Source organism: Neodiprion lecontei, chromosome 2, assembly GCF_021901455.1.
Source record: "Neodiprion lecontei isolate iyNeoLeco1 chromosome 2, iyNeoLeco1.1, whole genome shotgun sequence".
Classification (NCBI taxonomy): domain Eukaryota; kingdom Metazoa; phylum Arthropoda; class Insecta; order Hymenoptera; family Diprionidae; genus Neodiprion; species Neodiprion lecontei.
This window is the reverse complement of record NC_060261.1, coordinates 12685414-12702150: the sequence shown is the minus strand read 5'-3', so window position 1 is coordinate 12702150 and position 16737 is coordinate 12685414. Positions and strand designations below refer to the sequence as shown.

Below are 16737 nucleotides of genomic sequence, written 5' to 3'. Positions count from 1 at the left end.
GGAGTTTGTCGTACGAGCACAGCGAGGGCGACAGAAGATCGAGTGTGGGTACACCTACACAGCGTACGAGTATCGTATACTATTTTTCCTATTAAGTTGCGCAAAGTTCCATCCATATAATTATTATAAAAGGTTGTGATGCATAGAGTGGTGGCGCAGGGGCGCATGGAAAGGGGGGAGGGGGGGGGTAAGCCCCCCTGACCAAAAAAAAGTAAATTAAAAAAACTAATATAAATTTATTAGATTGAAAAAAAATTTCACTTCTACACGTTATATATTTACACGAACTTTGTACACTATTCATTTTTATCAGCTCTCACTTGACGATGTTCTTTCGAAAGAGCATATGCGAAGCGACTGATAACTTTCGCGTTCTTTGAAAAAATACAAAACGTAGAACGCACGTTTCGACAGGTCTACCAAAGAAGACAAATACGGCGGGATGTAAACAAACCGGCGCTCGAGCCAGCGGCCTTCGCGCTACGAATGTGTGTACTACATTCCCGCACGCTCTTCTCAGCGTATGGGAAAGTGGCACTTTGCGAATGCAAATGAGTGCGCAAAACCGAACTTTGCGCACGATAATAGGAAAACATTTGTTTTCAATTAGTTTTCAATTTTTTTTTTTTTTTTTTCAAGTGAGTGCTGTCTCTGCAAACTTTCCAATTTTCCTATACTTTGAGATGTATACATAAGGATATTTATTCAAGTGAAAATTACACAAAGGAGTTTTATTTGTAGATTTTCACGAAATTGAGTTTTATACATAATTTAATTCATTTTTGTGCAGTCTATACATATTGCGAATATTGAATGCCAGATCTTAAGGAATGAGAAAAGAAAAAGGGGTCAAATGAGAATTATCTTTTCTTTTCTCAGTTTTTTTCGACGTCGCATTCTGCTAATTATGAATGTTTGGAGGAAAAACAATTTTGAGATCACGAACCAAGTGTAGCTCAGATGTCGTGTATTTTGATATATGACTGTGTTGAAATTTGTATTCTTCCTCACATCTAGACTTTCACGCGTTTATTACGCTCGTTACATCAGTTTGCTCTAAGGCCAGTATATATTAGCAAAATATTTCAAACACAGATATATACACTGTCTAAGACTCGCACACTCGTCATGCGCGCATAGAAGCAATATACAATATTATTATCATATTATAATAATCATAAAATGTATTATTAAATAATGTAAATTACTATTAACGATAATGTATATGGGTATTATTATTATCATATACCGTTAAAATTTCGACTTGTATGAATGAAAATACTCCTTGAACAATTTGACGCGATTATATTAATTATTTTTATACGTTATCATATGACTATCATAAACTATGAGAAAGGCACTCCGCGTGTAGAAGAACACAATATGTTGTTTGTCATACGTATTTCCAACGTAGTTTAATTGCTAATCTACTAATATTATTAACAGAAGTGATAATAATAGTAACAATAGTAATATTTATTTGTAAGGCATAAAACCAAATTCAAGTTTGGTTCAAGAGGGTTTTAAGTCCTTATATTTTCCACCTCTCCTTGTCACTTATAGTGTGATAATTAAAAGGCACTTTAATCAGTTTTTATGCGAATTGTAAACAGTCAATAAACTACTGATGCTATACTCTCGTATTTCTTTTCACCTTGTTAGCCGGCATTGGGATATTTTGAAATAAAAAAAGGGGAGGTATAATTTGAGATTCTTCGCATAAATATTCTTTGATTGACTAATCAATCATGAGCTCAAAGTGCACAGCTCCCATTCCAGAAACACGATCATGTTTTATGTTGCGAGCCCACGCCTTGCACTCAACATTTATTAAAATTCCAGCTGTAAATACAAAGAAAAAAAAATTAATGGAATGTTGTTCGTACGTGCCGGGTTATTTTATGAAAATTTGGACCAATTTACCATGGTGTAATTGGTCAAAATCCACCAGCATTTATGCAATTTAAGATAAATACCAAGATCCGCCTACATTTTCAGCAACTGAAAGTACAGTTTACCGGTAGATATTTCTCACAGCGGTCCAGATTGACAGACTTCTTATTTCGTTCAATCGTGACCAATGAAACAATTTCGAACGGTAAAATTTTCTCCAAATTGTACGAATGCAGACTAATTTATCCTATGTTGAATTATACATGTAACATTTCCACGAAACAACCCGATGTAAAATTGATAAATTTATACTCACTTCGAGGTCTTTCGAAGTGGATGGCAACCAGAGGGCTGAGGTATCCTTCGGAATTCTCAAAAGGATAAAAGTAACCCGGAAATCCACGTCTCGGTAGAACTTTAACCGGGCCAATATTCTCCATGTCGGCGGGATTTTCACCTTCGCAGCTTACCCAAATTGTATTCAATTCGAGTGCATTTTTCTTTTCCAAGTCAACTATATGTTCTTTTAGGTCACGTGGCATTTTCTCAGGCAGTGATTTAGTGTCGTTGTAATAATCCGGCCTCCATCCGTAAATCTGGAACGGATATCGAATTCTGTGAAATTATGAACAAGTTTCAGCAGCTGGCTTTTAATTTTTCGATCACAAAGCCGCCAATATTGACCTTGTTCAGCTTCAAGAAAACACATGGAGCCGATTTGTGGTAGTTGTAATTGTTCTCCTTCGTGCAGGGGTCCCAATTTTTTATATCAACGTCGCATACTTGCCCCGGTGACGGAAGTTGATCAAAATCGCAGTTGTGGATATTGGCACCTCTACCGGGAGTCAAACCAGGCTTCCTGTAAACTGAGGTAATCATCCGTTACACTAATTCGTCTTTAAGGACGTACCTATAGTCAGTTCTTACCGACTGCATTAAATGTCTTTCATTTTGGTCATCATCAGAGACTATGCATCGCAATGCGAAACAGGGTATGCGAGCTGTATTCTATATGCAATTCTGAACAGGAACACACTAAATACAAAAATAAAGAAATACCATGAAAAATAAGAAATCACGATCACGGTCTGTACTTTTCATGCTGTATTTTTATTTTTACTTAAAGTCGAAATATATCAGTATGTTCTTGTTCAGAAATGCACAAAGAATTCGGCTATTATGTCCTTTTTTTGCATTGTGACGTATAGCCTCTAATATTAACAAAAATAGCACTTTTTAACTCTCACATTATCACTTCAAACGTTCCGAAAATACAGAATTTATGTTCTCGGTCCTGTCGTCACTGAAAATAGATTGGTAATTCTATGAAATATATTAGACATATAAGTTTCAATTGTATAGGTATACAGTACCTCACATCAAAATGAGGAGAATTCAGGTGCGAGTACGTGAGTATGCCCATTAATTTTCTAAACTTTTTCTCATTAATACACCAGCGTGATGATAAATCCTATCATGATCCAGAATTTGAAAAAATTTCATTGCATAGGAGACGAAAAAAATATATAATACGATCATATGATCTTGAAGGTAAAACAGGAGAATCCAATACATCTCTTTAAACTCGACTATCCATTTTTTCATTTCATGTAAGAACCTTGAACAAATAACATTTGCGACATACTCGTCATAAAATATGACGTATCGCAAATTTTCTAGGATATAAAAAAACAGGTGGAGATGGCAGCAGATTAAATGAAAACCAGTATTTCAAACTGGTTAGATCAAACAACGTAATTCAGTCGTTCTTCTAATGTTTCAACCAACAAAACCAGAAAACAAACAAGTCTGCGTTGTTGGAAGAAACGTAACACATGATAAGTAAAACGAAACTCTCTTTGAAGATATAAGACAAAAATACAAGTGAGTAATTTTGTTGACCTCGATGAGCCAGCCTAAGAACTTTCCGCTCGGATCCGTTCAAACTCATAAAACATTAACAAATTTAATATTCCATTTTTTTGCTTGATTTTGTCATTTCAATATGAGACGCGTCTCTCTAGACCTTAAAACGTTGTAATCTAGTGACAACTCAACTTTCTAGTTTTGCGGTGAGTCTAACAATTTCCCTTATTCACTTTCTTCTGATTGTGAGAAAAGGAAGAGCGAGGAGTTGACAGGAAGAAAAAACGTTACGCCTGTTGGGATAATGAATAATGAATAAACACTAAAGCAGATGATTTCGATGTCTTACCTTCCAAAAATTGTTCCAATGAGTCCACCCAGTGAGCATAATTACTGCGATCCGTTCCCTTGTACCATATCAACGTACTTTCAACGTTCTCACTTGGTGGCATTGGTCTGAAGCCTAGGCCTGAAATATAGGAAAAATGTAGTGTTTCACCGACACATATATATTAGTTATAAGGATGATTGATAATCAGAGGAAGGAAAAAAAAAAAAAAACTGTTTTGATTTTTCCTTTGTTTCCTTAAGGAAAAATTATTGTACTACTGACACCAAAAAGATCACAGGTTCAACTTTTATTTTGAAAACGAAAATAGGTATCTACCGGATCTGAACATGGAAACAAGTTATCTCAGCGCCTACACATAGGCAACCCGAGTTACCATTTGCTATCTCAAGGTCGAAAATGTAACGCCCGGTTGCCTAACTGTAGGCGCTGAGATACCTCGTTTCCACTTTCCGCCCGATGCAGGTATGTGAATTTTTACTGATCCCTTCACCTTAGGGATTCAATCGTGATATTAATTATGTTATGATTAAATTATGATACCTAAACTTTCGCAATATTTATTCAGATGTAATCTCACGCTGGTGAATTTACATTATTATGATAACGAATGAATCGTTTGTACATTATTTAATTAATGTGATAAAGGATGATTATCAAAGCGGCGTTTTACGGTCTCTAATTGCTGTGCGAGCAACAAGCTTTGGTAAATTACATCTGTGTGTGCAATTGACCATGAAATCTTGTCGCCAACGTTACGAACGAGACTTTTACGCATTCCGATAGTCAAGCTTCATTCAAATTCATTGCGATTATTTAATGTAACAATCTTTCTTTAATAACGTAATTTGCTTCAACATCTAAAATGTGGGCATACGCCTCCCGAGGGCAGAATATTGGTCGCGCTAACCGTGTCGTATTTAATTTTAAAAGTCGTTTTTAACTCACATTTCACTCTTTAGTGATGCAATGTAGCAAAATAAAAGAGTAATCGTTGGCACAAAGTTATCTGTTCAGTCATGTTCAATTTAGCTAAAAGCGAAGCTTAAGCGATCAGCTTTATTATTCAGCGCAAAGCCATTTTGTGAGAACCATGTTCACAGTTTGGTTGTCATAAGTTTCTACAGCGTGTAAATTTTGGAATAAATATTTCTGTTGATTTAGTTTACATGTTTACATAATGTTTATAGGCACAAGAACCGCTGATAAGATATCGGATTTGTGTGAGATGTTTCAAAATATTTTGAAATATTTCGAAACGTTGTTACTATAGTTTGAATGGTAATATGCCGGGATGGACGTCAATGTTTGCGTTCATGTTGAAAATATCTGAAAAGCTTTTGATGCTGCACGGCGATACTAGCTTACCTGGATTTGTGCCAATTATAGATCTATCCAACTGCCATGTCGGTATTCTCGGGTCCAAGGTTTGAAAGAAGACCCAAAAGCAGATCGCAACCAGAGCAGCAAGGACACCGTAGAATATCAAATAGAAGAGACCAATCTTTCCTGAAATGAATCAGCCAAATCATCAGTTTTGCCGTCTAAAGTTATGCGCTAGAAAATTTGCATTGACAATTCGAAAGGTTCGTGTAAGGTCCCAAAACCTTTCCCAGATGTTATAAGACCTGACGTAATTTCGCAAGAGTACAGATAACTTCGAAATTTGACGCACATTGCATTCAAAAATATGTCGCAAAATTGAAAATTTCCCAAAGTTTGCAAGACTTTGTAGGACCTCAAGTAACCGCATAAGTTTTCGGGGGGTTGTTCTCCTAATGATAACCACATGAAAGTCTAATTCCTTAGACTTTAAGAACTTTAACGAATTGTTTGAAACTCCTTGGAAGTTCAAGGGATGTCACGGAGTACTTAATAACATTTAATAAGAGTTTGCCAAAATTTCACAGTATTTTATAATATTTTATACATGACTTCACGGGACTTGACGATATTTCACAAAACTTCGGGATTTACAAAATGTCACTCGAAACTCAAAGGATTTCGCAGGACTTCAAGCACCCGTATTACACAGCCGACTATACGAGACGGATGATCGCTCTCTAAATGAGAATGCAACTATCAAGGAAGGTATCCAGGGTTGATTTCTCCGATTTGATTTCTTTTGTAATATGTCATAATAGACTAAAAACTAAGCGACACGTATTTTTTTTTATCTGCCATTAAACACTTTTAACGGGGTGAAACCACCCTCCAAAATAAAGCATGTCAAGGGTCGCTTTGGCAGTTTCACCCACAGAGCATAATATTTTTTAACCAATCCAACTGGAAAAATTTTCTCTAGTATAAAAAAAAAAAAAAAAAACTGCCAAACCACCGCTTGACATGTCTCACTTTGGCGGGTGGTTTCACCCCGTTAAAAGTGTTTAATGGCAGATAAAAAAAAATACGTGTCGCTTAGTTTTTAGTCTACTACAACATATTACAAAAGAAATGAAATCGGTTGGATCGACCTGGGATACCTTCCATGTAAGTGCAAAAATACACTGAATAAATATCGACCAATCGAAAAACTGCAGATTCCAGTTTAGAAGTACGATGCTACCGAATTTCACAACACCCTGTACATCTTCCGTTGAATGGTAATTGTTGAACTTCCCTTCATAGAAACGTGTACATCGAGGTCAATTGGTTGTAAATTGAAGGATTACCGTATTACGCAACTTGGGACCTATCCACAGACCACGGAATATAACGCATACTTCATACACCGACGTGTAAGAGGCTTGTGTAGAACAATGTAGAAAAGGCAGAGCGACCCACGCAACAGAGGGACTCTAAATTTTTGATCTCACCTACACCGCGAAGCTGAAGAGCGTCACACTCTGAACACTGTTCGCAGTGATGACCATAGATATAATATAAGTGTTATACCTGTAGCTTTGACAATACCAGAACGGAACGAAAGATACCCGGTTGGGTTAATTGTTAAGCCCGAAGCCTCGGCGATGCAAAATCTGGAAAAATCCAGCCGGTTTAAAGAGCTGCGCAAATCCAACTGCGGGGAATTAGAGTTAGATACAGATATAGGCCGAATACCAAGCGGTGTTTTTTCCTTCCTTATGCCGTTGAATGCTCAGAATAAGAGAATACGGAATTTTACTTTTTTGTAATTGGTAACTTTAGTCCAGTTTCTATCGCTGACAATAAGTGAAGTTCGGAAAGTAATCTGCGATTCTGTCAATTCTAATTATACTATTACAAATCAACTCACACATATAGTGAAATGTTGCAATTGGGTACCGTATATCTCCATGAAAAAAAAATTATGACTTTAATTTGTAGAATACTAGAGGAATTATACACGATAAAAGAAATCTAAATTACTTTGCAACATCTCCATCGATTTATTTTATAAACTTTGAGTGAAACTCGTCATTTTTCGATATTTTTTTGTACAACCTTCATTTTTAATTTTTCGTTTCGACTTTATATAGATCGAAAGATTGAGGCTGCATGTACAGCAGCGAAGTTTTTTTTTTTTTATATATATATAATGATTGTTTTACTGTCAGAAATAAATTCAAAATCGCGAACAAGAAAAAATACCGATTTATAAAATCAATCAATTGTTATTGTCGATCAATTACGATGTGATCTGTGATCTACGATAGTCATTGTTACTTCTTCTGGCTTATAACGATGGAAAACAGAAGCGGCGGAAGATTTTCAAATTTTCAATTCAACTTTTAAATAAGAGTAACTTTCATTGACTAGCGTTAAATTGATCAGAAATTCCATTGCAATAAACGAAAGCAGTTACAAGGAAGATAATTTCCAGTAGATTTCGAATAGCCTGATTTTTCCTCGCACTGTCCTTGTTTCTTCCTGTGAGTTACGAACTTTTTGTTCGTGCTCGATATACGCTATTCTGCCACCTGGTATACAGGTATACATGTGTAACATGCCTTGATAGTGGGCACACAACACAATAAAAAAACACCGCACCCTCTGATTATTTACTGCGGGAAGCGACACGCCTAGCACGCTTTATAGTCTTCCCAACGGTTTCTATTGATGCTCTGATGCATTTATACTTAGCTTATATCGTATTGAAGTTAGTAACGTTATCGTAACGATGCATGCCGAAGAAAAACCGTTATTTCGCAATTTTGGAATTGCTTGGAATTCAATAAATCGTAATAAAACAAAACACACTCGTATTTCGAAATCTTAGTTCCTTCGATATCATTGTAAAATTAAGAAAACAGTGGTTTTTTCCCCAATGTTTCGTTAGGGTAACGTCACTAACTTCAACCTCGTTAGCTTGTACAATTTGTACATTCGTTAGAGGCGCGAGAAATGCAATCTTCGTGGAAAGTGACGTTATATTGAAAATCAGCTTCACCATCATCCGGATCTCAAGTCACCAAATTTTTTTTACCTTTGTTATTTTTTTAAACTACGCGCAAGTACCTCCGCTAATAATTTCCAAGAGTTTTTCGGGTTCAGTTTCGGAGTTTTCAACAAACAAAACGCGGCATGTTTTGAGTTTAAGAATTTTTACTCGATATCTCGAAATTAAAACATAGTGTTGATTTTTATTGAATCTAACTTGAGGTAAAAAAAATTAAAAATTTTCAATCACGCATAGAGAAATGTCAATATTTTGAAAAGTTCAACATTCTTAATTTTTTTTTTTAGGGTCTACTTGAAAAAGCAAAAAATGTGAAACTCTTACTTAAGAGATACATTTTTCAGGGAGTAAAAACGTCATGATTTCTTGCTGAGAATTTCAGCTGATGAATGTTGTATCGTTTTATTCATATTTTTCATTCAGTACGGTACGGCTTTTTGACTGGTGAGCAGATTCAATTCTATTTCAGCAAAATTGGGATTGCTGGAAACTCCGAAACCCAGACCCGAATATTTATTTTTTTAAATCAGCTAGGATACTCTTGCATAGTATAAGAAAACCACACAAAGAAAAAAAATCAAAGATGTGAGGTCTGGAAGGTAGTCGAGTTGAGCTAGACCCCCTTCGTATATAGTGTAATATTCCGAGGTGAAAATATCAGTCTTAACAGTGGGTTAAAAACAAAAATAAATATTGCTACACTTCATGTGGGCGAGGTTAGAGAAATACGAAGCCACAAATCGCGTTCAATTGTTCGTTTTAGACGAATTTAAAAAATATCCAAGCATGGAATACGTTGTGCAAGCTGTTGAACATCCATTATGTAATATTAGGTCAATGTAGATAAACATACGGGAGGAAAAGCCACTTTATTAATTAAATGTGAACAGTAGAAAAAAGTCCAGTATATCCAACGCCGAATTGCAGTGCTATGAATATTTTTTTGTATTCGCTCTGAGAATAACTGCAGGTTGCGCATAATGGTTACGGGAATGAAACGAGTCTTACAGGAAACTGAAGGGCGTTGGATATCGCTTGCAAAGCTTAAGGCAAGCCGGAATACCGTATTTTTTATTCGTCGAGTGAAAAATATATGGTATGTATACATAATTATGTATACATAATTACATATACATACACTTAATCTCATTTGACACCAACATATACTTTGCTCCGAACACGCCGATGTCACGTTTAAATTAGTTAACCCCAATCTATCGTCGATGGTCAATTTTTTAAGAAAGATTTGAGTCGATTGAATCTTAACTTAATCTTTGAACACTTTTCACATGGTTCATTTCTCTAAGAACCTTTATGAATTGATAGTTTTCTCGAGATATTACTAAAATTTCTGAATTAAACGGGAAATGTGTTTTTGAAAAAATTTAATGCATACTATATATGTTTCTACTACAGGAGTGCGTTATAAAAAAAATTAATAATCAATAAATTGTTTTCTAAAGAAGGTGTTATTTTATTCATATTTTTAAATTTCATAACTTTATCGTATTTAAGAAAAGCGTTCGAAATTACTGGAAAAAATTTTTTCACTATGGGCAACGCCTGCACATAGATTTTGCGCTATACATTCTCGAAAACCGTTACATGGAACGTCCTAACAAATTCAGTTTCATAATAAGTTTGAAAAGTTAATGGTGCCGTGAAAACAACGAGACATAACTAAACGCAAGAAATTCTTTGTTTTCAATTATTGAAAGTTATTTAATGGAAAAGCGTGCATCGCTACTCAAGCAACAAATCTTTTTTGATAAATTTGTAAAAATTTTATCATTTCAGTGGCACAATTGATTTTTTAAATTGAATTGGATAACAATTACTATTTGCTTTATGTTGTCTGAATAGAAGGAAGGAAAAGAATATACCAGAAATATAAAAGAAATTAAACATGTTTGCCGAAAACTTGGCGTCTGCAGTTTCTATACTAGAAAAATACTTCACCCTACTTTCGAATAAATATCTGCAAGATTCTGATAAATTCAGTATCAACTCTGATCATTTATGATTTTATTTTGATTATTTACATGACATTGGATTCCCATTTTTACATAAAATTTGCAGATATTTTCCGGAGCAAGATATCGGAATCAAAACAGAACTCTGTGTGATAATAGGGAACAAGTTACATATAAGACAGACAAAAGTTGCTGTTTTACCGAAATTTTCGTAGAACCCGTCCATTAATATTTGAAAACTATTTCTAAAATTTCCACCAAATATCAGTGATAGCATTTTAGATAACGTGCAAAATAATCAGAGTTTATAAAATTTTTTGGAATTCCATCAGATTAAATAAAATCTTTGAGAATTTCGGAAAGGAGAAAACTGTCAGAAGTATAGGTAAAATGTTTCTCCTACGATTACATAAAATGGCACTATTTTAGTGCAATTCGGTTACAGTTGGTACGACTGGTAATGCCCTGGCCTGCCGCTCAACCAGTAAAACAGGCAGGTTTGTATGGCTATGGTGTAGAATACGCGACAGTGATATTGGTGAGCAATGCGGTTACACCCATGTCTCAGGTTGCATTCACAGCAAGTTGAGCCTGAGAAAGTTACCCGCGTAAATAAGAATAGCTGAGAAATATCGTAAGACGCAGAAGCTAAAAGGGTGCCAAAATGGTAAATCACGCTCACTTACCCCAGCTGCTGGCCGTCCTGCCCATAACTGCGCCTGTTGTTCGATTATACAAAAATGTTTTGATCGACTGGCCGGTCGAGAGACTCGGCGGCCTTTCGTAAAGATTCGTCGACTCGGTATTGACATGTTTTGTGTCTTTCATAGTCATTTTTGACTCGATTACTCTTCACCTCGGCGCGGTTTGAGATTATTACTAGTACCGTTCTTACCTACCGATGTATAACAACTTATTTACGAATTTCAAACAATTGATACACTCGCGTCCCGTACGTCGCCCGTCTCTACGACAACTGGCGATCACACCAAGAATGAACTCTGACTGGCACGACGGTTACTCGCTAGGCTCACTGGCTACGCCGTTCTAACAGTGCCGTATTCGCCCACCGAAAACCTTACGCTGTGCCGTGTGCGCTGGGCTATGGAATTACAGGGGCGTGACAAGGCTGGGACAACGGGGGTAATGCCCTGGGGCCCCCGAGACAGGGGTAAAAAATGAAGTCGTAATGAGTGTTGCCAACACGGACTATGATCACGGAATCTCGTATTATATATTGATATAGCGTACCACGTACTACAGTACATGTACACTTGGGGACAATTAATCTGAGACGGCTAATTTTTTACATTAGACAGTTATGTTGGTAACACAGAGAAACCTACAGCGCCATAGTGGGCCGAGCGCGAAACTAACTCAATCTATATAAACAACATAACCCATGACCGTCGAATCTAACCTTAGAATTGACGTGTCAATCCAACAAGTCATCATCCCCGCGGTAATCTAAGCATAATCTAAGGCATTGTCACCAAGTGCACCATACTCCGTAGGTGTATTATAATTTGGTCATTGACAATCAATCCTACATTTTGTACCATGATTTTGATGTTTAGAAACGGTATTTAGATTTTTTTCAGAATATTTTTTATTCTCTAAAAAGAACTCGCATTCTTTCGCAATTTCATTATGTCTATTAAACATTTGAAAGGTTTAAAAATATTTGTCTTTTTGATCATTTCCGACCAAGTCGAGTTGAAGGTGAAAATCGGAATAATTTTTATAGAAAACTCATAGTTTTTCAGAACTTCTTTTTGTACTACAATTATGAAAAAAAATCGAGTTCTGGTCCTTCTGCGTATTTTTCACGGTGCTGTCTCGAGTAAAATTGGGATCGATTTCTGAATGAAGATTTTTAGGAAACAGTTGAAATTAATTTTTCAGGTACAGCTTCAGAAATGTGTATAAATCTGTCAAAGAATAAAAGACTATTTTAAATGAATCTATAAGGATGAAAACTTGTCAGTCGATGTCAATATGCCTACATCAACGTTTTTATAAATATACCGTCATTCATTTTCTACGTTGAAATTGAGATGTATAAATTCGTAGAAAAGTCGGAAAGTTTCTCAAACTAATTTTCGCATCGGATAACATCAACAACGCAAACAATTCAAACATACATTAAAAACAAATCTATTCCATCCAATTATTACACCACGATAAATATCACAAAACATGTTTCAGATCTCTGTAATTTAACTTCGTTGCATTCATTTCACGAATTAATGCTTCTCTACTAAAATTCGAAACCCTGAGCCTCTGGATATTCGATGCCGCGGGCCCCCGTTCTTCTAAGCGCGGCACTGCTTCTATTGGCAGTCACTTCTCGCCTTCTTTCGGTCATTTGCCTCATCGATGCTTCTAAGCCTAGGCTTCTGTTGATATCCTCTCCTTTCCATCTTTCATGTCACATAGTATACAGCACGTGTTTACATTCTGCTAACCGTGTCAGTATTTCACCAGTTGTTTCTTCCAGAACCGGGAGTTTGGCGCTAATTTTTCGAAATTCGATCAAAGTACGCTGTAATTTAATATTTCATACTCACTTCACTAATGTTGCGTGATTAATTTTGAAACGTTCCGATTCACGGAGTGTCTTAGAATTTCTGAGAGAATTTTTAAAGAAAACTTGGGGAAATTTTATAGCGTATTAAGTACAAAAAAAAAAAAATCTACTACAGAAGGATTGGTACATCTTTGTACAATATCTCTGTTAAATTTGATTCTTTCAAGATTCTAAAGTGATACATTTTCAACTAAATGTTCTGTGGCTATTATCTTTCATGTTGAAGTACCATATTTTGAAATCATTTATTGAAGAAATATATTCCGCTTGATTTGACGAAAATTAAAATGCTTTTGAATAACATTTATATTGTTTTCAACCTGAAAATTTTTCATAATTAACGCGGAGCGGGGTGATTGATCGAGTTGAATCCACTACTTAAAATTTGACCGGTGAAAATGGTGAGGATAGACCAGCCTTTGAAGTGAAACCAGACTAAAGCAGTTCCAACGGAAGGAAAAGACGCTGTAGACTTCCTCAATTAGATTCTAAGAGATCCTTTTATACAATTCAGACATCTAGATTGCATTTGCGAATGTCATCGTTGAGTTATGTTTAAAAGTATTATTCAAATCAAAACAAAATTTTTTTTTCAAGCTTTTCATAATTTTCCAGCATTATGCGATATCATATATCATTAATGCAATTATCGAAATTGATAACGGAAAGCGTTGTTCTCGTTTTTCTACAACAATCCCCCAGAAAAATGTATTACAAATAATATTCTTTTGGTCAAGTTTAATTACGTTCGGTTTATTTGACTGTCCGGATTTTGTAACAAGGACAAATATTTAAGAACCTGTAGCTTGATTTTCGATTGTCGTAATGAAAAGAGCTACTCCTGCTTTTCCATAATATTGCCAAAGAGAGAACATACTGCAAATATTCTTTTAATCTAGTATAATTATGTTCGACATTTCTGACTGGTTTTTTTGCGTTTGAGAACTGTGGTATACGCATGATATTAAGGGCTAAGGTCACACGCCTTAAACTTTCTAAATAACACTTGTACGGTCGTGATACTTTAGCAAGATTCATATGATACGGTTACACGAGGCCTGCCATTCTGTCATGAGTCACTATGCGACGTTCTTCTGAATTAGCTACATCCTGTCGTCATCTCACGTCACATATTATAGTTTCAGTGTCACGTTTAAAGGGAAGTGTTAAGCCTTAACAGACTGAGGATTTTGTAAAATTTATGTAAAGACATTTTTATAATAATTTCTAGCACTCAAGAGCAGTTCGAATTGTATAACATTTAGAAAATGCGCACATCCAACCTTAAAAGCTGTTTATTGAATGTAACCGCAGATTTGGAAGGCGCCATCTGCCGGGAGAAAATTAATTCCACCCAAAAACGGTCCTTGTCAATCGACCAAATATTTTTCATACCTATTTATCTGCAGGAATAATCCAGGGGCAGTAATCAGACTGAGTGAATCTACGAGGGCTTGCGCAAAATTTTTTTCATTCGGATATTCTGCAAAACTAACCTAAAATGATTGGCTGTTCCTTAGCCGCCATATTGTTTATTGTTTGCCAAATTTCCAAAAACAGCCTGAACGTTTTACACCGACTATCTATCTATTTAATTATTAATAATGAATATTAGACGATGTGATGAAAGAAAAAATATTGTATTTGCAACAGCGTATATTTTTAATTCGAATCACGGAACGGTCAGTAACAAAAATTTACGCCAACGTGTGAGATTCTTTTTTTTTCTTCTTGTCTAATGCGTAAAAACTTTCAGTAAAATTATAATAATCAATTGTTATAATATGTAATAATACTATAAACATTTCGTGCAAAATACGTTTGGATACTTTAATTAAGCCTTTTTTAATCTAGTATATTACATCTATTTGGATATATATCTATACATATATATATCTATATATATATATATAATATTTATGTATGTATACATACACAAATATCATTTACTTTTAAAAACAAATGTATTCCATCTAATGCGTTTTAGCCATCTACGTCATTTGCATCTCACAGTCATAGTATTATGTGAATTTCTATATAATATATTATGTATATATAATATATATATATATATATATACACACACACAGACAATATATATATATACATATATATATATATATATAATAAACATCCGCATAGATATATACATACGTATACATACGTATAGGGTGGTCCCTGTTTAAGATGTTGACGAATTTTATCCATTCCACACCGCCCCCAAATCGCATCCAATGAAAAATATAACCATGTGTACAGCTGATACAGAATGCCCCATATTAATGACGTTCCATATTATCACCAAATTACCGAATATTATTAATTTCGCAGAATTGCAAATTTCATTGCAAAACAGTAGTCCCGTGAAAAAATATATACCGCAAGTAGAGTAAAAACGTATGTATCTCAGATGACTTCAGTTCACGGCTCTCTGCGTGACGGGCATGGAGTTGAGATAAAAGGCTGAAGTTTCAGGATTTTTTTCAAATTATTTCAAGTCGATTTGGAGGGCGGCTCGGACCAAATTCGTCAATAACCCGAATAAGGACAACGCTAATATACATACGTGCTTATATATAGTTATATATTATGGATTATTCGACGGGAAAAACAGTTTTAGAAACCGTATGAAAAAAAATATCATTCAAACGATTTTCTTTAGAACAAATTCTACGTGTGTGTTAATTAATTATCATCATTATTATTAGCATCGTTATTATTTTTGTTGTTGTTGTTGTTGTTGTTGTTGTTATTATTATTGTTATCAACGCGTTCAAGGTAAACATAATCAATTATACAGCAATTATAAGAGATATATCTGTATATATACAGTGGAACAATCATTTAATTGTTCACCCGAATCTCGTCGGTGATGCCAAAGAAACTTATTATTAGGATTATTGTTATTGTTGTTGTTGTTGTTGTTGTTATTGGCATTATTATTTCCGTTCGTGTTTGTGTAGTTCCTGTAAATTTAAACGGTTCGTTTGAAATTATTGTTATTATACTTCTATTATAGATTTCTACATCCACACAATATACACGTATATTGTCCGTATATTGCGATACGTATTGTATATTGATTGCTACAGTTTTTTAAGTATGCGAATCATCCTAAGTGCATGCAGCTAACGTCAATATGTTAAACATCTAAGGTACGACGGTGTTCTGTTTTCAGCTTTTCTTACTTATGCTCCCGTACGTAGCTTTAGCATTCCTCGTCATCTACTCGTGGCATTCGTCACATCTTCAACATCTTTCAATGAATAACGCAAATAATTTTTATCCTCCGTTCAAATCCGACATGAAATTTTATTTTATCTCTGTCAATTTCATTATTCGAATGGTTGGAATCGAATTAAGATTGATTACATTCTAAGCGTGATCATAAATATGATAATATAAATTAAGTATTATATTATTTTGTTGTTACTGTTGTTGTTGTTACCGTTGTTGTCGTCATAATATTACTTATCTAGTTACAACTACTTTTAATAGTAGTATATTCTTAATATTATTATTATTATTATTATTACTGTTATCGTTATCTTATTATTATTGTGATCATATATCTTGTTAAAGTTATTATTTCACTTATTAATATTATTATTATTTTCTTTCTTTTTCCTCATCCCTTCGGTATCTTTATTTCAATTCATCGACCAACAACATTGTAAAGTATACATTA

At 34.8% G+C, this 16737-nt stretch overlaps 1 protein-coding gene across 1 annotated transcript; it reads right to left on the bottom strand.

Annotated features, from left to right (window-relative positions):
• Positions 1-716: 716 nt before the first annotated feature.
• On the bottom strand, positions 717-11492 carry LOC107216549 (sodium/potassium-transporting ATPase subunit beta-2). The gene is made up of 6 exons (XM_015653775.2): positions 11146-11492; positions 5477-5617; positions 4109-4228; positions 2578-2759; positions 2210-2489; positions 717-1842 (listed from the first exon to the last, which is right to left on the bottom strand). The coding sequence occupies exons 1-6, from the start codon at positions 11291-11293 to the stop codon at positions 1739-1741; spliced, it is 975 nt and encodes a 324-aa protein (XP_015509261.1). The 5' UTR covers positions 11294-11492; the 3' UTR covers positions 717-1738.
• Between the last annotated feature and the right edge of the window lie 5245 nt (positions 11493-16737).